We start from the raw sequence: 24,347 nt of genomic DNA, 5'->3' as shown, positions 1-24,347 counted from the left end.
CAGGGAGAGAAATAATCTCCATGTTCCAAGTTTGGAACTGGCCAAAAACAATGTATTATGCACAGCTGGCAGGCCAATAACAATGTGATGTACAGCTTTTTTTTGACCTCAGTAAATGTCTGAAACTGTAAATGTTCTGCTCTGTTTAAGACCACATATGATTTCAATTTCAGAAACATTACGTTTTGAGGTAAAACTCGTAAAAGTCTTTGTAATTGTGAGCCTAAGGGGCCTGGACAATCAAACAATGGCAGCTGCTCCTGATGATATCCTTGGGGCAAAACTGAACTGAAAGATTCTCGTCCCGGGATCACAGAGTGCTGACTGTGAGAACATTCACTGTCGTGACCTGCCTGATCTGATTACCCTTTCAACACAAGGGTGACTGGTGTTGCTAGAGACAACAACAGTGTGAGAAAAAAATACTTTACAAAACAATGTGCTTGCCTAAAACTCTGTCTCTGCACATTGTCTGTCTGCCACATTCCTGGTTGGGCAGTGCACAGCATGCCAGGAGCATTTACACCATCCCCACCACATATCGCAATTTCAACATCTCTCTCCACCCCCTCCACCCTCTCACCTTGAATCAACATCCCACTACATCTCATGGGTGGACTATGGACTTTGGCAGGAGATGAATGTTTCCTTCTCTTTCCCATTGAAGAGAATAGTGTAGGTTAAAAAGGCTCAACTGTGTTATGAATGTATGAATGAGTTGTTTTATTAGGGCCCGAACACCGAGGTGCGAAGCCCTATTGCTTTTGTAAGGATTCTTCTTCTTCTTCTTCTTCTTCTTCTTCTTCTTCTTCTTCTTCTTCTTCACTTGACTTGACATGGCTTTTCCTTTTTTGAGGTGTTTCCCATAGTCGAAAGTGCATGAAGGTACACACATCAGTCGTAGCGCCCGCTACTCAGTTACAGAAGCTTTGGCCCCAGGTCTGGCCCACAGACTCCATAGCACCCCCTATGGGTGACTGATCACGTGGTTGGCATATACTTTCAGCTGTATCTCCCCAAGATGAACAACATTTGTATGTACAATGCATTAGCCACGCCCAACAGGTATTTGGGATTTTGTGTGCACTAACATATGATGAATTGTGATGCCAAAAGAGGTGCTTCCCATGGGCGAAAACTCATGAAATTTGGCACACACATCAATTGGTACATTGAATACACAGGGATAAAGGCTTGGCTCTACTCTACTTATTTTCTCATAATTAATGGTTTTATTAGCCTATATGTAGTAAAAGATGTACCGGTATATATCCTGAGATTATTCTAGATTCTAAGAAAACAAAGGAACAAGCAAACACATTTCATACAAACAAACCGAAAACACAACACACACACACACACACACTCACACACACACACGCACGCACACACACACACACTCTTGTCCTGACATCGAATGCAATGTGCAAGTAAGGTACTCTAGAAATATAAACAACACTCTATGCCAGCTTTTAGTGTAACAGTTGGTTCTTTTCCACAATCCACAGCTGTAAAAGGTTCTTCCTTGCATAAGTAAGAATACAGTACAAGTTCCTATAGTAAGAGTAATATTGCTGATCTGGCTGGGAAAGCTTAGAACGAGAAGAACATCTCCACTTTCAAACATAGTATCTCCTCCATGTCTGATAAGATATAAGATCTTTACAGCTTATGGCATTATGAAAAGACAATGAGACAGAGTACCAATTTCTGTTTTGTATTTGAAGCATATGGATGAAGGTTAGGGGGTGTGTGACTTCTGTGAAAGAGTGAATTTGGCATTATGACGGTGGTTAGGGGATGTGAGACTTCTGTGAAAGAGTGAATTTGGCGTTATGAGGTTGGTTAGGGGATGTGAGACTTCTGAGAAAGAGTGAATTTGGTGTTATGACGGTGGTTAGGGGATGTGTGACTTCTGTGTGTAATCTTTGGTACAGGTGCAAACTGAAACTGATTTAGGATATCTCTATCTCCCAACCCAATGTCATTCATTGTGACAAAATCATAATTAACTTTTAATACAATTATATTAACTCACGTTTATTAAATAATTATGTAAACTTTTAGACATTGGGTAAGGACATGCCATTTGTCTTATCAAATTATTTGCCACAATATTATACTGACGCTGTTCTTTAAGATTTTTGTTACAGTTAAATGTCTCCACTGCTGTTACTAAGGGAAGAAACTTGTGCAGGCAAACATCAATAGCTTGGGGGCAAAACTCAGAAACAGCCCAGATATTGTGTGTAATAGTCCCAATGGGTAACGTGTACTTCACATCTGCACCACATGACATGACTTCACCTCCACCTACACACACACACACACACACACACACATGCGCACACACACACACACACACACACACACACACACACACACACATGCACACACACACATACACACACAAACACACACACACTCTCTCTTTCTCTCGTTCTATCTCTATATCTCTCCCTCCCTTCATCTGTGTCACACACACACACACACACACACACACACACACACACACACACACACACACACACACACACACTTCCCTCCCTCTCCTTTCCTTGGAACTTCATGTTACATATTTACAAATGTCACGCTGAAAAACCCTCTGCTGCTGTTGGTGAGATGTTAAGATATAATCAATCCATATCCTGCTGGGAGTTGCCTTTCAGCTGATAAGGAGCTTCTGGGGTGTCTGATCTGGATTTCCCCCGTTTTATTTCAGGGGGATTTCCACAATACTTGGCATGTAGCTCACAGGCACATTGCACAAATGCATACCCATTTCTCTGACTTCTTGCTGTTCTTTGGGCGAAGTTAATTTGTACACAATTCCTTGACCAGGGTGTGTGAGTGTACTGTAATCCTTTGTTACAGTTCTCTATAAAATCCAGATGTGTCCAGAGTTAATGAAGTTATCAGGGATCAGGTATAAAAGTGGCAGATAAAAATGTCCCTTTGCTTGGACAGTTGTTCAGGCTCTGAAAGCCAAACAATCTGTGAGGTATATTTATCAAGCTCACTTTAGTGCTGATTTGGAAACAGGATGTACTGACAGTTTCAAGTATGTTGTTACTGAAATACATTGTAGTGCAACATCTTTGCTATATGTCAGTAGTTCCCAAAGTGGGGTCTGGAGGTCCGCAACCCATAGCCAAGGGGTCCGCAAAATACTTTGCTTTAAATTCTGAAGTTTATCATTTAAAAATACATATGATTATGGGGGGGGGGGGGTGTAATAGGGACTATTGGGACTATTACACACATATTTTCTCTCTCCACCAAAACATTTGAAACACCTGCTATATGTAAATGACCATAGCCACTAATGCACAATAAACAGTCTTTGTATAGCAAATGGATGACACAGAGGAGGCAGAGGAGGAGAGTAGGGTTGATCTGCCAGCATATTCACTGAAGACAGATAAATGTGAAATGACAGGGTTGTCAACACACACAGGCAGGCGAAACACTTCTGACAGCCCCTATCCAGATTTCCTGAGAAAGTCCAGGTGTCACCAAACAAAGTAAAAGGCAATAAATTGACAGATTTTACTTTGTTACAACTACAGACGTTTCAACAGCATGGACATTTAAAAGTATGACTTTGCTACAACTATATGCCTCAACAACATGGACATTTAAAAAGTATGACTTTGCTACAAATACATAAGTCTCAACAGCATGGACTTGCAAAAAGGCTTGGCCAACGTTTGTCCAAGCGTTTGTCTAGAGCTACCTCTTTGAATGGAGAGAAACAAAAACAAATCTGTTTTGTTGTGGCTTCATACATATTTGCTAAAGTTAGGCCAAATTAGATCACCATTTTAGCAAAACTGTTATTACTTGCATGCATTTGAGGGACACGCATATGGGGTGACCCAAGATTGCTTGTTTCAGGTTTATCAGGAGAAAAGTTAGGGTAGGTTTGGTGCTCCATTGGGGTGTTCCTATAAGTAGCCTAGTGTCCACCAACCGAGCCATACAATAGAATTAGCTCTAACCTAATTATTATTATTATTATACTATTAGTAATTGAGTAAAGAAGGCCAGTGTTTCCAGTGATAAGTCACTCTATTTTGTGAAACCACTTTCCCTTTTCATTTGGTAACATGAAAATAAAGGATCAGCAAAAGGAACCGCACAAGTCAACACAACTTTAGAAAAATAATTTTATTTTAAAAACACACACAAGCCTAGGCCTACTATCTGTAAAGAAACTTGCATCACGTAAATGTTCATACAAAAGCAGTCACTCACTCGTCAATCAGTCATTCACTTCCCTAACCGTGGACATTTTCATTAAGCCATTAGATTCAACGTCAATTTCAGATGGGTACATTTTAGATATTGTTCTGCAATTGTTTTTGAAGACTACCGGTAACAAGCGTCTATAGAATCCCTCTTGAAGTAGCAGTCATCTAGCGCCGACGTGTACCAGCAATCTGTATTGCCATACGAGCTGTATTGTAACTGCGACGTGACATCCTGGAGTCCTGAGGGAGATCCACAATAACAGTGTTGGAGTGAACAGTATGGGTGGTGGTTCTCAGGCATGAGACCGCAGCCCAGCTCCATCCGGGATGGAGAGTTGTAACATGAGGAAGAGGATGAGTAGGAGAGGGGCGATGAATAACTACTGTATTCGGCCGGACTGTGCAGACTAAAGGATTCTGATGGAGAGTCTGGAACCTGAGAGACACAGAAAGCACATCGACAAAAAGTGTCAGTTACACATGCCAGATATCCAAAATGAGGCAGATGTAAACAGGGAGGCAAACGCACGCCGCGTGGACAATAGTAGGCTAGTCCAGCTGTAAATAGAACGTTTCAATACCATGCAGTTGCTGTAGTCCATGTTTGAAGAGGGATATCCTTGAGGCCAGCTCTGAGGGAAAAAAAGCTGATCGGCTGCCATTATGTTTATCGTTTGATGACTATCATATCCATTCTCCAGGGGCATGTTGTACATGCTATCTGTGATAGATCCCGATGAGAGGTTGCATTCTGGAAGTGATGCTCCAGGAGAATAGTCTATGAAAGAGAATGTAAGAGAGAAATATAGGCATGGATAAGACCAAGGAGACATTTAAATTAGCAGATACTCCAGATGTGATGTCACGGGTCCATCAGCCAACAGCCAAATCACATTTAAATGCAAGTTTATAAGAGGGAGCTGAACCACTGTTATTACACATTAGGGGATCTGAAATCGTTGTTGGTTGAGCAATTAGCATTTCCCCCCGTTTTTTCTCTCGCTTGCAATAAGTCTTGTGTGCGAGAAGGATGCTGACTTCGCATGTAAGTTTCGTATGAAATCAATGAGTTTATTGAGATAGAATGAGAGAGGGAGGGCAATTTTAAACGAGATGTTTGTGTGAGAGATGATGACACATTTAACAGTGCAAATCCCATGCTAACATAATTAATTAGTAGGCTGTTAGTGTCCAAACAAATGACTTCCATACTGTTTTATTAGTACTTTCTACAGCAAATGTAAACTACTCGGTGACATTTCACTAGATTAGGCTATAGGCTGTTGTAACTTTATTCTTATTATTAAACTAGAATTTATTCTTTAATAACCATACAAAACTGATATCCTACATTTATGCATATGATGTGGACCTTGGGAACCATCGAGCACCTCTGTCAAGCCGCGCATACTCACCAGGCATGTATGTAACTGAAGAGAATTCATGACTTGACAGGTTGACTTGGGATTTCTGGAGAGAGAGAGAGAGAGAGAGAGAGAGATAGAGAGAGAGAGAGAGAGACTTACATTCAATTAAAGTGGCCGTGCTTAGGCTACACACTAACAATATTTTAAAGGAAATGATTGGAGAGGCTTTAAATAACCTACATGTTCATACTTCATGCAAATAAGTGGTGTTGCATACATCTCATACATGTAAAGTAGAGATAAACACGGAATTGATTAATCTCTTACCGCAACTGTTTTAATCGCTTCTTGGCGAGCTCTCTGCTTTTGTAGCAGCTCCTTGACGGTGATCTTAACTCTCACCCCTTGATAGACCTTCTCTTTACCTGGATGTACAAGCCAACAGGTTATTCACTCCATATCATGCATATTGTGCATGTTAACAACTTACAAACAGTTCGGATGTGATCGATTGTACATTAGGCCATATATCCAAACATTTACATTTACATTTAGCCATGTAACAGGGCATTTTATGCAAAACATACAAATAGACTTAAAAATGTTACAAACACATAAAAGTATTCCCCAAAACATTGTATCCGATGCAAGCTCCCCTTAACAACATGTTAAACTTCATTACTAATTATTCCTTAGCCTACATTCTGACAAAAAAATCGGTTTGTGGAAAACCTAGAACCTGGGTTAATGTTCTTGGGTAGACTACCAGGCTACTTTGTCAAAAATCTGAACCCAATGTAATTTAAAATTAAAATTAATTTATTCACATGTATTAGTTTGGATGAAGACTGGGTGTCGGCTATAGAGGCTACTCCAACACCACTTGGCAACGAGCAGGTTAGTAGACTACGGGAGATTAGTAGACGACGCGATTTTAAAAGAAAGAATATCTACAAAGCAAGGTAAAACTTTGATATATTGTAGGGCACTAGTCTTGTGGGGCAGAAATGTAAATTGGGTCAGTCGATATGGAGCATATGATAGATACGATTAAGGCATAAAGTTACGAAAAGAGCAATAATGTTCTTTCTCGAATGAATGCATCAACCCGCGAGTGTAGTCGTACTTACTTCCTGGTATTATTCCAAGCGGGTTGGAAATCGGACGGGATAAAAATGGATCTTTGCCACTTTGATCGCAAGGTTTAATTGCATTCTAGACGTTTAGTCTTTGAAGTGAGTATTTTATTCCACTGTCATTTTGTTTTCCGCATGCCCCCAATATACTTGAACATTTGCACTACTGTGAGACGTTATAGCTACGATTGCGTGAAAATGGGACAAAGGCATGTTGTGTATAGGCTACTATATCGCGGATCCCAATCTAAGGAATCTAGCCTATTCTTGTCCAATCGCAATTTTTCAATCTGAATAGTGTGTCATGGTTCACAGTATTGGTTGTTTTGTATCAATATTTGAACTGCATTCTTGTTAACCGGTATACGTATCATATTCAAAATAATTGGATAGTAGTGAATTGCGTAAAATGTTGACCAATGTAGATCGACGCCGACTTTAACTGTTTTACTAATTTAATTTAGTGAGTAAAAGTAATTGCAATTATGTAGTTTATTTAGACATTACAGTGGCCGCCGTTTTATTCCAAGTAATTCCAAGTTGAGGACTCGAAACAACGCCACGCAATGGTTAAGGATGTGAAGGCAATCGGAAATCATTTCGGGGGTGGCAAACTGACGCCGGTGTAGATGTGATGCGATTCGCACAAGGTGCCTTGGGAGAAGGCAATTGGGCTCGGAAGGCTGTTAGACCCATTCTGATAAATATTCATGTAGGCTATTAAGATCTCGGATCACCAAGAGTCTTCATTGTAGAATTAATGCACAAACATGTAGCCAAAATCGTCCATGTATCTAATCATCGCCTTTAGCGCAGATTGCACACAATAAAATATAGCTAAACATAGTCCATTATCTTAAATGAAAAGGTTCTGCATCAGTCCATTTATCTTGTTTAAACTATTACAGGATTTCGAGGAATATATAATGAATAACTTTGATAATCTCTTGAAAATAAAGTCTATAGCATTAGAATTTAACACGGTCTATTCTCAGTTGCCTATCTTCATAGGTTAATAAATATTTGGACAATAGCCTGCTTAAACGTGTAGAAACATACTTTTACATGAGGCAACTGGGCATGAAACTTGTAGCAACATGGTCGTTTATGTCAAGTAAGATTTGTACCATCCATGTAATTTTGATCATCCTTCTTTAATTAAACTCTCATTAATGTTTGATTTCTGTTCTTTCTCTTTGTCCACAGGTTGTTCGAGTGAAGAAAAATATAAAGACATCAAAATGATGTCCAACTCACCAGACATGATGGTTAACAGATGTTAAAAACTTGATGAAGCTGCTCTGGGAATCCTCCACGTATTGTTCCTGGCAGACTTGTATGGCCAAGAACGAATTATCCATAAAAGTCTTAGAAAATATCTTAAGAGACAACTACAAGTCCTCTTAGACCATACAACAATATAGTAATATACCTGGGGATATATTAGTTTGAGTTTTTCTCGCCCCATGCCTACTATTTAAAACCCCTAGAACTCCATGATTTGACAATGATTTGATTGCGCGATACTTTCAATTTGAATATTCAAAGGCTTCGCTTAAAAACTCATATTTTCAATATATTTGCACCACAAATGCATAAAACAACACTTTCTGCAATAGAATAATATGTTTATTCAATTCTTGACTCAAAATAACAAACCAATTTTAATCTTTTTATCCTCCTTTTGATTAAGGTAGTGTAACTCCCCTAGTTGGGCTATATTTCATTATTTCATGAATATGCTTCCACGAAACATCTATCAATCATTTATATAGCGCTGCTAACATCTTTACCTGTTGGAAACGACATACATTAGGGATATAACTTGCATTTATAATGCAATTTTAAGGACAATTTGATAAAATAATGGGGCTTGTGGGCGTGGCATAAGGCAGCAGCCATGTTTCTCATCTCAGCTTCTCTAGCACTTTGTGCCTTACTCTGCATCTCCCTGCACCATGCCATTATACCCATTTATCATATCCATAACCGTTTGCACATATTTTTCCAGCCTTTTTCATATTCCAGAAGGACGTGGTAAACCGTCATACCAACCACAAACACAACTTCCCCAGGCCCCGGAACTGCCCTCTACACTATCTGTGAAGTAATTAATAAAAGCCAAATCTTTAATGAGAAGTCCTGTCCTGTAATACATTACAATATCTGCAGTATAGGCAATGGACCTCTGTATTTTTAGAACATGTAATACAATAGGCCTACGATTGTGTGTCAATAATTCACATGTTCCCTTTCGCCTGGAATCTCGAAATAAGGCATAAACTGGATACGTTTAGACAACTTTATTGATATGACTCCGACCTAGGCTGGAAACAATTGAAACATTGTTACCTGCAAACAAAACAAACATTTAGATTTTTCAACATTGACAGGAAGGTATGACAGGAGGCTATGCCATTTTCTGTGGTCTGCAATCTGCAAACTTATAGTCTATTGCAATTTAATAGAATAGAAATAGCCTAATAGAATTAGGCTATTTTTATTTTTATTGAACGTCGTAGTCCTCAATCTGAGTAGACCATGTGAGGGGTCACTGAAGCCTTCATTTTCACGCAGATAGAGTAAACACATACAGATTAAACAGAAACAGATGTGCTAGGGATTAAAAATCACACTCGTACAGTAGGCGCGTGCCAGCATACCTCGGAAGATGGGCTGTAAACAGAATAGCAAGGGTGCGGTACAGATGCGTTTGGTGTTTTAAGCCCCCAACGTCGTCCAGGCAGCGCACAGATGACACGCAACAATTACCCAGAGGGACAGCAGGAATTTATTAAACTATGCCTTGTGAAAATGTGTCTTAATGTCATATAAAAGTGACAATAGCCTATTAGTACAATATTCTAGGGCTGTACGGCTAAAGGGACAGCAGGATTTAAAACAGAATAAATCGATTACCAACAGAGGTGTGATACAACAGCGTCACCTAGTGTCTATTCATAAACCTACACATAATCTGATTCAACAACAAGCGCATCTGCCAAAAGATACTTCACTTGAAATGTTTATTAAATGCTGTTAGTTAGTGCAAACAAATTAGACATCACACAGTTAAATACCATAAAAAATAGATTATAAAAAAGTACCATATGTCATCATCATCGTCATCACCACATTATTATTATTATTATTATTATTATTATTACTATAACTATTATTATTATCAATCACTGATTATCAAGCTGGACTTGCCAGAAAAAATGTCTCTTATTTTAAAGATAGTCAGTGAATGTCCTAGGCAGAGCAAGCATTTACATTGTGCTGAAATGAATCAGTTGTTCATTCTATGTTATATACAGCTCATTTAAAAAAAAAAAAATATCCTATTCATTTTGTAACTAGTGAAGACTAGGTAAAGGTAATTTGAAAAGTACCTCTCCACTTACAATAGAAATGATCCAATAATATATGAAATGTGATGCCATGTAATGGCCTGTTATGACTGATGCATTAAAAAAATGTGATCAACTGCTGCCAGATGGTTGGTAGTCTTGCTTGTCCAGGTAGCCTCCATGTCCCTCAGAAGGTCCTGCGGAGCTCATAGGGGGACCAGGAGCTATTTACATCACTCTTCACCCACGGGGAGCTGTCGCTGAGTGCCGCCGGCGCATTCTCAGACTCCTCCGTTGGCAGGGAGGGCATTTTGGTGCCAAGGTCACTGGATGCAGTCATGTAGGGTGCACAGGGGAAGGTGGGCGACGGCTGGTAAAGGCCTGGGTAGTGGGCCTCGTCCAGAGGTGGGTACAGCGGGTACGGCTGGGGGGGTGGCATGCTGGCGCCGTGCGGTGGAGATGGACACTGCGAGGAGCTCCCGGACTCGGTGCTGGTTAATGAGCTGGGAATGGTCTCTGGTGGCAAACCCTCACCGGACAAACCGTCCACCTGTGTCACAGCCTCAGGCCCGGCCTGCTCCCAGGAGTCCCTCTGGTGGAAATGATAGAGGGTAATGTTTCACCGCTCTGGCAGTAACACAATGCAAATAAATCCAGTGGCCCATAGACAGAGATGGTATGCAAACAAATAATTAATACCCGTTTGAGTATTCAAACGTTTTTTCATTCTAAAGGCAGTAAAGACCCATAAAAAGGGATTTATAACTTTTGGACTAGTAGCTTAAGAAGTCTTTCCATGAGTAGAGAGAACAAGTGGAAATGAAGATGGCAACTTTAGAAGGAAGAATATATTTTATGGAAAAATGCTGTAATTAGACCACAACTTGCCATCATAGCTGTCTTTATATGTCATAGTTGGATTAGAACAGAATTATAAAGAATAAAGTATTTTAAAGAAAGGATTGCAGTTTACAGGAGTCCAGTTTAGAGGAGTGTAGTCATGTATTCCTGTTTTTGCTCATTTGAATAATTCAGTAGTGTTTTAAGTAATCCAACAAACTCAACTCAAAGTGTATATTGGTATGCCTCCACTTGCATTAACCTTGTAAGCCCTGGATTGAATTTGACCTTAAGAAATTGATGCTATGGCCATCGTGTCATCTACCAATTATGATGGATGCATATGTCAATGCTGGTCAAATTTAAAATTCCACAGCAAATATAAATTATTATTATTATTATTATAAACATAAGAATAATCAAAAAGAAGGGAGGCTCACCATCAGTAGTTGTGAGGGTTCTGTACCAAAGGGGGGCAGCAGTGAGGACAGTGCAGATTGGGTGAACACAGAGCTCCCCCCAGTGTTCAGGGCAGTATTGCGATAGTCTCCAAATGACTCCGGGTAGTACCCGTCAATGAAGGGGTAGCCAGACATAGGTGTGGCATCACAGGAGAGAGGTTTGCCCCCTAGCGACGAGGAGTAGATGTCTGTGGAGAACTGTTTGCCCGACGGGCAGAACTCGGTGTCCGAGATGAAAGATCTCCGCATGCTGTAGTAACTAGGAAGCATATGGGGGCCTGGGAGCAAAAAGGGTGATTTGTTATTTCTTACACTCTGCCTATAGCTCTATGCAGAATGCTTTTCATTGCCAAGTTTAGGTAACTCTGTACGTGGGCAAATGTTTTGGCAATGACACAAATTTTATGTTTCACAAACTTTGCCGATTCAGTATTTTTTGAGAATGTTCTCTCATTTCACAGGTATATTGAAGAATAATTATAAGCATTTCAGCTGCACATGTGTCTTTCTGGGTAACCATTGCTAGCACAAGGAAACACATGATTTTAAGCACTTCTCTCCTCCATTTATAGCAATTAGTCTGCTCTTATAATTTAGTCAGAATGTTCACACTTTCCCCTGCACTGATGATGATATTATGCCAAAGGCCAATATACAGTGAAAATCAGGTTTTTGTGCTAATGAAGCTAGTTGCAATGAATTCCTGGTAATGTGCACCTGATCACTCTGCACAATAATCTAGAAACAATGTGAACCATCACACAAACGGAAGCAGTAAAGTTTGTGAAACACAACATTTGTGTAACTACCACAACAATTATAGATGCACATATAATCCACAAAGCAGGATTACTGGTCCAGATTCTGGAACTCTAAGACTCTAAGACTACAATGAGAAATTGCACTTTGACCTTTATCCGTGTGCCAGAATTGGTCGGTTTGCATGTTTTATTTGACACAAGAGTTCCTGCTTTGTGGAATTCCTAGAATGTTGTACTTTAGTCCATAGCTTTATGAAAATTAGTATATCCAAATTGAAGCATGCAAATTTGGTCATAAAAAATTTAATTCTTTAAGCATGAGTTTGGTTTGTTTAACCCTCTGAATTCTCATCCAGATTTATGAGATTTAGTTAAACATTGCATGCTTTGATTTGTCATGTGTCATGAAATTCAGATATAAAAAGAAAGTTATTTACCTTGCATTGGAACAAATGTCTGTTGAGAGGCCACTCCCTACAACACAGTATAGTGGACAGATTAGCAATAAGGAAGTGACATGACTTGAAGTGTGGATTCCAGTGTGTATCTCTTCACAAAGAAATTATTACCATCTACAAATTAACTAAAAAAGTGTTGAGCTCAGTGAGGAGGAATATCTCAGACAAGTCAGTTAAGGAGCAAGCAGACAGACAGACACATATGTAGTATAATAATATGTAGTTTAAAAATGTATAAACAAAACTCCAACCCCTACAGCAAACTGAGAGAATCAGACTTAATAGAGAAAAGTAGTACATGCTCACATAAAGTACTCAAATGAGTGGCAACCAAGTACAATCACAACATTAAAAGCACAGAAGCTAAAATGATGTAACAAAGTTGCACAAAGCTCGATTTTCATAACTTTATACTGAGATCACCAAACATCATGGAAGGTGTTTTGAGACTGGGAGACTGCAGAGCAACAAGCTGATTCAGTCAGAAATGGCAGTTGTGGTGTCACCAGTACAGCTGAGAGAGTCGACTGAAGCTCTTTGTTTGGAGCGAGCGTAATAAGAAGTCAAACATTCAATTATCGCTTGGGGTTCATAGGAACGTTGCGATGGTAGATGGACACACCGGTCCCTCTCGCATGTGTACATAAAGAGATGATTATATGGCCGGGCAGAGGGAGCGAGCTGAGGGACAACGCACGGTGACAGGGCACGTCCTGAAGGACAACAAGCCTACCACTGTTTGCATATTCCAAACATAAAAGAGCTGATAGGCGGACTGGAGTGGCTCGCAGGCACGCAAATCCTGAGGCTGGGATTTGAATGTCATTTGGGCAGTGCAGGACTTCCCCGTGTGTGCGTGTGTGTGTGTGTGTGTGTGTGTGCCCAGCCTGACCATGCCTCAGTGCTCCTCTGAAGGCTGCGTAGGGAAATCAGCTCAGTAGGGCCAATGAGCTCAGACGCTCAGAACACACAACCTCATCGTCTTCGGGAGTGGGGGGGGGTGTTGCGGCACGACATGCCATGGGGTGGCATGGGGATGGGATGACGGCACATGCTAACTTTCCATGAGAGGCTTGTTGTCTGGGATCATTGGGTTGAGTTAGACGTGGGCTACAGATTGTCAACAGGATGGCTGTCATATGCACATAGGTTTACTTCCAGTGTTGTGTGTAACGAGTTACAAAGTAACAAGTTACAGTAACGTAACTACTTTTTTGAGTAAAAAGTAGTGTAACGCGTTACTACTGAAAATGTGGTAACGTAACGTAGTTCCTTTTTCATATCGGCGCAACGTTACTTTTCCCAGGGACAGATTTGACAGCGACGCTGCTTTCTCAGTTGCGCGCTTGCGCAATAGGCACAAGCTCCACACAGCAGCCTACGTGACAGAGGCTGGTAGCATGAAGTGCAATCATAGCTCCACACGGTACATGACAGAGGCTGGTGGCAATGAAGAGCAATCATAGCAAGCGAGACGCAGCCAACGCTAACTTCTGAGGGATGGAGGTAGCCTAGTACTTCGAACTCATTGAAACTAAGGGAAGGAATGTGAGTGTTAGTTGTAGCCTAGCCTAGCCTAGAAATCTAGACGCACCCTAGCGGCAGCAAATATGGGTCTGGCTCGTCAGGCTAAGCCTAGCCTACACTGTCCCCTGATTTTGTCTACTGCCGTTAACTCAACTGCCAGCCTATTGATACGAGCACAAGCTTTTCACCAAATTTCGGAGGAGCGCCTGTTTAATGAAAGAGTATAAAGCTATAAAAAAAGCCCTCATATATTTTGTGTTCGCCTATATGCCCAAGATGTAGCGAGGCTATGTTATTTGATATTGTTTCATAGGGTTTTAGTGGTGGTTTTGAAGCCTACAGTATAAGCCCAATGTTTTCTTGTCAAGTGCTCTGTTTGTGGCATTTTTTATAATAAAGAACACAAAATAAATACCTGTTATGTCCTCCATAGTAGAACTTTATGTAGGCCTACACATTTAGGAACAGATATTGGGTTCTGCCCAAAGTCGAGCAACAAAAGTAACGTAAAAGTAAAGAGTAACGTAATAAGTTACTTTCCATAGAGGGTAACTAAGTAAAGTAACGAGTAACGAGCAAACACTACTTTTTAAAAGTAACTTCCCCAACACTGTTTACTTCCCCTGTATAGACCGTTTCAACTGCATAAACAAACAGGTGTACTTCTAAGTTATTCCTGGTGGCACAGAAAACAACATTGAGCTAATGATGACTAGACAAAAAAGAGCGACATTTTGTTGAACATTGCTCTAAAGTCGGATTAATTTTCATTTCACAGTATTTGCTTTCACCCAGAAACCCCCCAGGAACAGTCTGAAATGGCCTATAACATGCTGTGCTTATACCCTATCTTGTAAACAGAGACAGTAGTCTACAACATCTACAGTAGTCTACAACAGTATGTAGCTTCTGAAATGTTCAGTTATAGTTTTGCCATGTAATTTATGATTTAAAAAAATCCAAAAGGAAAGAAAGCAACTACAATGGCAGATAAAAAACACATGATGGTAGAAAATAAAATAAATAATTAATGCATGTGTTTTTACGGATCATCTTTCAAACAGCATTATTTAAAGAACTCAATTAACAAACAGGCCGACAACAAATGTTGAATGATGGATTTGCAACTATTGAAACAGAGTGATTTACAAAAGACTAACCATTTCAAGTCTGCAATTCTCCTAAAATATATATTGTGGAGGCACATATGTATTTCTTTATTCCATTATTTGTAATACATATTAAATTTAGAAAATGTTGCAATTGTGCATGTGTTTAGAAAACAATGCAACTGGTATTAAATTAAATGCTTGAGTGTTGATGAGTGTACATATTGTGAATGTGGATAATACAGTGTGATATTTTAATGGTAAAAGTTGCAATTGGTGAAGAAACTTTTTGAGAGGTGGATAAACTGTGTTTATTTGCGTTTAGCCTCCAACAGCCCTGCTGGTGCTATAACAACACATAGTTCAATCTAAAGGCTTAAGTAGAAGTCAACGATATATATAAAGATTGAGTTGTTCATGCAGCTGAACATTGAAGAAAATTAGTATTTCCATTCATAAGTCCTACAGTATCTTTAATAACGTTCTTCAGAACCATTGGCAAAGCGATGAATGCACATCTGTAAACATAATCATGCAATGTTTTTATCTTTTTCTATGACAGGAATCTCAAAGGCAGGTGTTTAATATTCCTATTTATTTCCTACATTTACATTACACAGCCAATTTGCATGCTATGATGACCTCTAAACAGTGGTGCAGTGGTTTGTGGTAGACAGGCCATCACACACAGATAATTCTAATTAAGGGAATCCCACAAAAGCAACGCGTCAAGTTGGAGCCATATATCATTGTCTGTGGTATGTGTGGCACATCATTCATTTTGGTAAAGAATCTAATTTCACATTTTGGATACTAATGTGGGCATGTAATAACTGCATGTTGTACAGTAGTGGTCAAAGGTTTTGCAAGTTTTGTGTTTCACAAACTTTGCCGCTTCAGTATTTTCGGATTATTATTTTTTTTCTCGTTTCACATGTATACTGAAGAACAATGATTTTGCATGACCACTTCAGTCTGCTCTTCACTCATTCACAGTCCTCAGTCCTCATTCACACTTTCCCCTGTACTGATGACTGTAATTATACGGAAATGTTGTTGGCTGGTCATTTGTGCCAGGGCTGAAATACAGTGAAAATTGTTTTTTTTGTGTGTGATAAAGTTAACTTTTCTGTGTGCTAATGAAGCTATTTGCAATTAATTACTGATAATATGCACCTGATCACTCTGCACACTAATCTAGAAACAATGTGAGACGACACAACTCAAACTGAAGCAGCAAAATTTGTGAAACAAAATTTGTTTCACTACCAAAACCTTTGGCCAAGACTGTAAACTTTAAAATATTAGCATCTGGTTATATAATATAAATATACTATATCAGCCAACAATACCATACCATAGCATAATAATGCTCAGTTATCTCTGTGTATTAAAGATTAGATTCAAGATAAACTAGAACTTCTTGATTATTTTCTCCAAAGGGCATGTTCAATTTTACATTATTGTCCTGCTCTCCTCTTTCCCTTACTTTATTGAATTATTATTACTGTTATTAACAATAATACAGTTATTTATTAATTTGCAAAAGCCCAATAAAGACAATTTCAATAATGAAAAGCCACTGGCTGTGCCATTCTGCCCTTGTTTGGACTTGACCCGAGTTAATGGGGCCAATGTGTATGTGTGCCTCTGCAGATGGCTGGCCCTTCCTTAAGAACAGGTAGCAACCCCCCACGGGAGTGAGGTGAAAAGGCTCGAGCTTTGTATGCTCTGTTCTCAACCTGTATCTTCTCAATAGCATCCCTTCCCCCCAAACACACACACACACACACACACACACACACACAGTTTTTGTTGTAATGTGTACACATCTATTACCAACCCTATACAAACCGTCTGTTTGCACAGACAACTGCACATAAAATGTATCTTTTTGTCCCTTTTATCATAAACACAATGGCTTATGTAACATAGCTCACAAATGCTCCTCAAATAAAAGTTTCTACAAACAGCGTTCCCTGGCAATGTGTATCTGTGTGATTTATGTCCTTCCATTCCTTCAGCTCTCTGTGGCTCATCCAGTCGCTGGAAGAAGTTTGAGGCAAAACTGAACTGCATGAATTTTCTTGAGAATCTCAATTTTGGGTAAATTTCTAATAGAATTCAAAGTACATTTAAAACAATTTACTGCATTAGTGTCTCTCACGCAAGTTATTTTAACTGGCAAACGTTCACCTGTAGATGTGACATTTCAACAATAGTCCAACAATGGCCTCTAAACTTTTAAATGGTGGCAATTACTATGGGGTAGGGTGCAGGCATTATTAAGTCATTACTTGGGGTAGTATGTGACCATCCTCTTAAGCCCCTGGCTAGCTCTGAATGCATGGCTTGAGAGGGGCATTGTCTGGTCCATGGCTACGCAAAGCCTCTGGCCTTTTGTACAGGCAGATGTCTGTGAGTTTGGCGTGCCCAGGGTTGAACAATAAACAGATTCGTGGTCTCTGGGGCCGCATGCACAAGGCGGCGACACAGGTGTGTGAGAGACACTAACTTTGCATAGCCACGCAGCCAGATGAGAAAAGGTTGGTTTACCTGGGCGAGCTCGGCAGAGTTCATGACCACTAGCCATGGCGGCCATTGTTGCCAGCTGCATTGTGAACGTTAGGGAGACTGATGGGTCTCTTTCACCCTCACTATCTGTGAATGTGTCAGTATTTACAGATGGGATTTAGACCAACTCATAGTTTGGACCAGAGAAAAGGACCCGCAGGGATTGTTTAAAGAAGAGAGAGCATCGGCTTGTGATTCGGTTTTTGGCCCATGGTTTGTTTTGTTGTTGTATTAAAAAGATCAACCCTCGTGTAAATAAAGAGGGAATCATGATATAATGGACAAACAAACAGTTAGTCTGGGGTTATAGAAGAGAAAAACACAGAAAGAGGAGGAAAGACAAAGAGAAAACGAGAGCGAACAAAAGGGTAAATGAAAGCTTACATTGTAGCGTGGTCCAGTCGTCTGTCGTGAACGTTTTTCAGCCAACAGGTCTTTGACTGTGTGCTTCACCCTTACTCCCTGGTAGACTCGCCTGGAGTACTCTGGGAAAGTTAAAAAGACAAATCATGTTTGGAAATGTTTGAGGAAAACCAATACGACACAGCAAATCCAGGAAGGAAAGGAACCAAGGTGGATATGATACACAAATGAGTTATGAGTCAGTTATGAATGGAACCAGTGGATATGATACACAAATGACAGTTATGCGTCATTTGGCGTCAGCATAACAAGGCCAGTGTACTGTAATAACACTGTCCTTCAGAGAATCATCTTGTATGTAAATGACATAGTAACGTGTGCCATTCTGTGAAACACTCATAAAGAATCGAGGACCATATCCACACGGGCCGATCTACGGATCTCCACCTCTGTGAATAGGCTTACAGGGCTTAAGCTTGACCCAGCAGCAGCAGCTCATCTTTGAGGTACATTTACTGATCTGGTCCAGCGATTCTCCCTGCAACTCACACAGAGGAATGCTTGATGTATTTCTCAAAGGGTTCCTCAATTAATCAACCAATCAATCCAACAACAAGAGTGGCCTGTGCAGTGTCCAGCACAAACTTCAAACGCCTGAGCTGAACAGTAAACTATTTTGTCTATTTCCAAACATCTGTACAATTCAAAGACTGCCTAATTCCCAAGGGAGCTGGCAAAGTGCCGCAGCGACACTGGCCTATTGACTATCACTAGAATGGACACTCATAGAAGTCCTCTTAGTAGGATTTAGTTTCTCCTTCAAAAAGTGTCATGTCCAAGCAGGGCCATTGCAACAAATTACTTCATCGACTGTTTTGCTGTCTTCAATGGTTCATCAGTAAGGATTTATCCATTGCTAAGGTTATACAGAGTAAAGCTGTGAATACACAACATTGTATCGACAGATGTCTGAAATGCTAAAGACAGCTAAGGAATTACTGCTCTTCATACTATTCACCCTGCACATACACTTATTCTTACTACTCTTATAATGTTACTGTTTCTGCACTACAACACTGTGACCACACTGCACATAGCTGTACATACTGTACATATTTGTCTATACGGTTCATACTGAATATGTCTATATTATTATGACAGCCTTGCAGCGAAGCGGCGGTCATATAGGTTTAGCCAGAGTTTTTTTTTTCACACGCATACGTACATAAACCCGAACTAGTTGTCATTACTAGAAAATTGCGTGGAAACCGATTGCCTTAAACCATTCTAGTTTTTACAAAACATAAAACTAAACATGTTTAGTTGTGTCAACTAACAACCTTATGTTGATGCTGTAGACAAATTAAGCTTACATTAGTAGTCTTTACTAAAAATCTTTAGTTCACTTAACTTATTGTTTCAGAAGTTGCAGTTGTATAAAATAACTAGGTTAAAATGCATGTTAACAAATTCATTAAAATATGAACTAAGTTCTGTAGATAGTCCTATTGTTTTTTTATTTTAAGATTAGGGTACTGTATTAATTGTTTTATTAAAAATTGAAAAGAAATTTATCACAATGTATAGGAATGCCTTTTATTATTGATAAAACATGAACAAACAACATTTAAACTCATAAATATTCCACATCCACTGTAGATGAAGAACCTATAAAATAAAGATGAAGAACCTATAAAAAAGAACATAAGAAAACAATTTTTTAGTCCATGTTCATTTACACAGTTGAAATAAAAGTTTTATATCACCTATGAATGCAACAAATAAGTGAATGGACATCGGCTAACATTAGCCAAAAGCTAACCAACATGTGCTGCTATGGTTAGCTAAAACTGTCTACAGACAGAAACACCTATTTCAATGATAAAGTCTGAATTAAACTTAGTAGCACCAAGACAAGTATATTTACACGAAAACATATGTGATATTGTTATAATCTGGCATACACACCCATTGGAAGGTAGCTACCATGAGCTAACTGTCCGAAAGACTACTAGCATGCTAACAACGGAGCTAATGTTACCTTACTTTTCTCAGGTTAATGTAAGTTAATCACGTAAACAAACATTTAGCTAACTATTGGTCAAACTGAACATAATTTTCGGTTATTTCATCAGAATTTGAAATTTTCAACAAGTTCATCAGAAAGTTCACCCACCATTTGATGTAGTAGCCTATTTGTCACAGCAGCACGAGGAATGGAGTCATTCATCTGGACTGAGAAGCAGGAGGAATGGTTGATGGGCAGAATTTTTTTAGACCCCTCCTCTGCCTTGCAAAAACATAACATTTATCGTTGTCTCTGCTTAACATGATCAGTGCACTGTATATTTCACTTAAATAGTACAATCAACTCATTTCTTTTAGTTATGACATAGAGTTTTCACAAAACACACAAACATTAGTAGTGACCCCCTAACATATTTATTACAACTAAATCTGGGTTTAGAGTGTACACACACAAGCACTCAATGCAAAGCTCAAATTCTCATATATTTGTGAGGATACAGTCAGTTTCTATATGTCTTTGTACATATCCTACTGTAAATAAAACTGTATTGTGGAGTTACAGAGTTTGTGACTTGCTTTTGTTTCAGTTGTGTATTTAGGCTGTAGCCTGATAGCTCGCTCTATAACTAGTCTGGCTACATTATGCTAATGCTAAGCCATTTGATAGTCTTCCCCACCAGGGGAGATTAAAAATAAAACAGCAAGGCAGGTGAACGTACAGAACAGTCACAGAAGGCTACCAAATAGCCTATTTAAACTCCCCCCCAAAGTGAACTGATAAAATGTTGCATCTAGCCTAGCCAGCTGCCTTGTCTCTATACTCTATACTCTTTGGTCTATTCTGGGTTTTGGGATCATTTTTGCCCTCAAAGAACAATATAGCATCTTAATAATATTAATTTAATATTTTACCATTTTATCAAAACTTCCCCTATTCCAAAGAGCAGCCAGCACCACTGACACAAACACAAACACAGGCACACACACACAAACCCACACACACACATACACACACACACACACCAGAACCCCCATACACCCACTCACAAGCAAACACACACACACACACACATACATACACACACATGCACAGACACATAAGAAACAGATAGATAGATAGATAGATAGATAGATAGATACTTTATTGATCCTCAAGGGGAAATTCAAGAAACACACACAAATGCAGGCAAGCAGGCAGACACACACACACACATACACACACACCATTACCCCCACACACACACTCACAAGCGAAAACACACACAGAATAGCACACAAATACACAAAAGCAAACGCACACATGCACACTTATTTACATACACAAAAGTTGCAAGAGTAGGGGATGGAGTAGGAGATGGAAACAAATTGATTTATTTTTGCGGAGAGAATGTGCAGGACTGAGCGGCGGTCATATTTTATACCGATTTGCGGTACATCTAGTACAAGCAAAGACACACACACACACACACAAACAAACACACACACACACACACAAGCACAGACCCTCACACACAAGTTTTCGCTTGTGAGTGTGTGTGTGGGGGTAATGGTGTGTGTGTGTGTGTGTGTGTGTGTGTGTGTGTGTGTGTGTGTGCGTGTGTGTGGCCTACGGTTTTCGAGATATTCACGGATCAAAACAAAAAACAATAGTTTTGTGTCATCCTTGTGGGATGCGGTCTTTTTGCGGCGGACATCATAAATGTAAATATAAATGAAAACAGTTGTAAATGTAGAGTTTTGTCTTATTTTCTCTACAGAGTAGGGTAATCAACCATGATAATGTCCATAGTGTTTTTCTATAGTACTTAGTCTATTATCCAAGTCCTAATGGTGGATGATGCAATATGTTTATCCTATGTTCATTGATGGTGGAAACATTCCATATTTAAAGAGCCTTTGGCAATAGTATGTATGGTATTAGATTCATAAAGGAAAACCTTTACAGTTCTCAAAACTCTAATGTGACAATTTGTTCCATTCAAAGCTGCTGGACTTTCACAAAACAGAGGTCCATCAATTTAAAAAAGGGTTTTCAAGAAAACACACTTAAGATAACACTCTGTGACCGACAAACATATTTTAAGAAGTTTACATAAAGTTTACACATTGGTGTGTATACTGGTCATGACCAGTTTCCTTCCAGACAACTGCCAACAGTACTCCACTATCAGTGCAGTCAGTCCCAAAGCCCAAAGACAATCAAGATACACACATAGAAGTTGCAATGTAATAATGACAATAGCATAAACTATATCACCACACACATATTAAGACATACTATATAATGTCACTGAGCCATTTGAACCAGAATAGCCTTTTAATTCCTTACCAGTTTCCATGGTGCCAACAGTTTCAGGATGCCTTGTGTGAAAACGCTTCCTTTGACCGTAAGTATGGATGAGCAATATGGGGAATGTACATCATACCATTGTCAGGAAGCAATCCTCTGCACAGTACTTTTACACCTGTGGACAGGCACAGCAGTTTTTGAAGTGACCTTTATCATTTGGTTACATGCAAATGAATGGCAAGACGTTTCTGAAATATTTGCATCAAAGTTCTAGATAAGTGGAAGGAGAGCCGGGTGCCCATCATCACCAGTGGATACGGGAGGGCAAGGCACCATGGGTAAAACAGAGACAGATACTTTAGCAGGAATTATGTGATAGTGAAGTAATAATCGTCACTCAGGTCACTATAATTTACTTCATACAGAATGTAAATCATTTTATTTACCGCAATACAGTCTAGGAATTTGAATAGGTGGAACACACAGCACAAGGGAAAATGTAAAACTATAAGTCAAACTGAATAAAACTGGAACTAGTAGAAAAAGACAGATGTTTTTAACCCTTAAAGGTGTAGGTTTTTGAACGTTCTAAGTTCCGCAACAATTGAAGGTTCTAAAATTCTATGTTGAATTCAATGAACCCAGATATTCTTTTGAACGTTCATTTATCAACATTCCCGTCACACCAGTGTGACGGTACTCCTTTAAGGGTTAAATAAATACAAACACATTTTGCTGCTGCATTTGTGTGCTACTGCACATGTGGTCCAAAGAAGGAGTAGGTGTCCTAGTTGCACAGCACAATTCAAATTGTTTGTGCTTTAATTGTATTCTCTGTGTGTGTGTGTGTGTGTTGAGGGAACAGGCTGCTTAGACGGGCAATAGTGTACTAGAGACTGTCATTTTAGTTTAGTCACTGGTGAACAAACAAATACAGCCTTGACAGGCAACTCAGTGCTGTAATCTGTTTATTTAGTCCATCTAAGCTATTTCCAGGTCAATATTAGCTTAGATGTGACAGTATCAAAACGATCTCAGGTATTTAAACACAGGCTTAGAAACTATTCAAAAATGTATAGCCTTAACTTGTATGAATGGCAATCAGCCACAACTAACTGCTGCCTATACTGTATGTCTCTGTGCCTCAAACTTGCAACTACAAAGTCTTTAACATGACTCATGAGACATGTAAAGCATTTACTGTCAGGCATTGCTGCTCCAGAATAAACAATAACATTGAGCAGGTTACTATGTCTTTGTGCATTAGCAACAATGACACATAGGGGATTGACACTTCCTGGAAACAAGGAAAGGAAACGTATGAAAGCTATGAAAAGGTATTACCAGCAAAGGTATGACCTTTATAATACAAAATTGATGAACAGAAAGGAGAGTAAAGCCAATTCACAAACTGCTAAGCTGAAAAATGATGGCATATATTCAATTATGTTTATTATTATTAACAATAAGAAGAAAGGGATGGAAATGTATTAGTAGCAAACAGGGGCGGACTGGGACCAAAAATCGGCCCTGGCATATTTGGCCCAAGCGGCCCTCAAATCGGTCGGGCACACCTAATTAAATACAAAATCTTTGCATTACCTTTAAATATGCATATATTTTCAACTGTCATGGAGCACTGAAAGTGATGTAGGCCTCATTGGTTATCTCTCTGACTGATTAGAGGTAGGCATGGAGCATATGATCTCCATATTCAAGTAGGCTAACAAGCAATTATTAAAGAAGAGTTTCTGCTTGAATTCAAAGTGTCATTTCAAATTATTCAATGGGCTACAGCAGCACCAAAAATTACTGAAGCCTATGTGT

General features: G+C 39.4%; 2 protein-coding genes and 2 long non-coding RNA genes across 5 annotated transcripts; 1 reads left to right on the top strand and 3 right to left on the bottom strand.

Annotated features, from left to right (window-relative positions):
* Positions 1-4,010: 4,010 nt before the first annotated feature.
* Positions 4,011-22,695, bottom strand: si:ch211-213d14.1 (uncharacterized protein C11orf53 homolog). Of its 2 annotated transcripts, XR_006024627.1 has the most exons (6): positions 22,560-22,695; positions 18,224-18,324; positions 12,609-12,645; positions 11,390-11,688; positions 9,892-10,701; positions 4,011-4,022 (listed from the first exon to the last, which is right to left on the bottom strand). XR_006024627.1 is itself a non-coding variant. In XM_042068219.1 (5 exons), the coding sequence occupies exons 1-5, from the start codon at positions 22,567-22,569 to the stop codon at positions 10,297-10,299; spliced, it is 852 nt and encodes a 283-aa protein (XP_041924153.1). In that variant the 5' UTR covers positions 22,570-22,695; the 3' UTR covers positions 9,770-10,296. The 2 variants fall into 2 exon arrangements, 1 of the variants encoding a protein (XP_041924153.1); XM_042068219.1 differs by lacking the exon at positions 4,011-4,022 and having other exon boundaries at positions 9,770-10,701.
* Positions 4,156-8,114, bottom strand: linc.pou2af1 (lnc RNA pou2af1). Its single transcript, XM_042068220.1, has 5 exons — positions 8,014-8,114; positions 5,948-6,045; positions 5,669-5,723; positions 4,835-5,031; positions 4,156-4,689 (listed from the first exon to the last, which is right to left on the bottom strand). The coding sequence occupies exons 1-5, from the start codon at positions 8,018-8,020 to the stop codon at positions 4,372-4,374; spliced, it is 675 nt and encodes a 224-aa protein (XP_041924154.1). The 5' UTR covers positions 8,021-8,114; the 3' UTR covers positions 4,156-4,371.
* Positions 5,042-8,895, top strand: LOC121688558. Its single transcript, XR_006024628.1, has 2 exons — positions 5,042-6,855; positions 7,963-8,895. It is a non-coding gene; the product is annotated as an uncharacterized LOC121688558 (long non-coding RNA).
* Positions 19,785-20,656, bottom strand: LOC121688559. The gene is made up of 2 exons (XR_006024629.1): positions 20,379-20,656; positions 19,785-19,870 (listed from the first exon to the last, which is right to left on the bottom strand). It is a non-coding gene; the product is annotated as an uncharacterized LOC121688559 (long non-coding RNA).
* Positions 22,696-24,347: the final 1,652 nt, after the last annotated feature.

The sequence above is a fragment of the Alosa sapidissima genome, chromosome 17 (assembly GCF_018492685.1).
Source record: "Alosa sapidissima isolate fAloSap1 chromosome 17, fAloSap1.pri, whole genome shotgun sequence".
In the NCBI taxonomy this organism is placed as follows: domain Eukaryota; kingdom Metazoa; phylum Chordata; class Actinopteri; order Clupeiformes; family Clupeidae; genus Alosa; species Alosa sapidissima.
The sequence above is the reverse complement of the archived record's forward strand: the minus strand, read 5'-3'. Positions and strand labels throughout refer to the sequence as shown.

What these genes read in the sequence shown, in the direction of transcription:
- linc.pou2af1 (XM_042068220.1), bottom strand. An exon ending in AAGCGATTAAAACAGTTGCG is followed by an intron (nt 5,724 to 5,947) that starts GTAAGAGATTAA and finishes CTCTCTCTCCAG; the next exon opens with AAATCCCAAGTCAACCTGTC. An exon ending in TGGACTACAGCAACTGCATG is followed by an intron (nt 4,690 to 4,834) that starts GTATTGAAACGT and finishes TGTGTCTCTCAG; the next exon opens with GTTCCAGACTCTCCATCAGA.
- si:ch211-213d14.1 (XM_042068219.1), bottom strand. An exon ending in CGACTGGACCACGCTACAAT is followed by an intron (nt 12,646 to 18,223) that starts GTAAGCTTTCAT and finishes ACTGTGTTGTAG; the next exon opens with GGAGTGGCCTCTCAACAGAC. An exon ending in AACCCTCACAACTACTGATG is followed by an intron (nt 10,702 to 11,389) that starts GTGAGCCTCCCT and finishes CATTTCCACCAG; the next exon opens with AGGGACTCCTGGGAGCAGGC.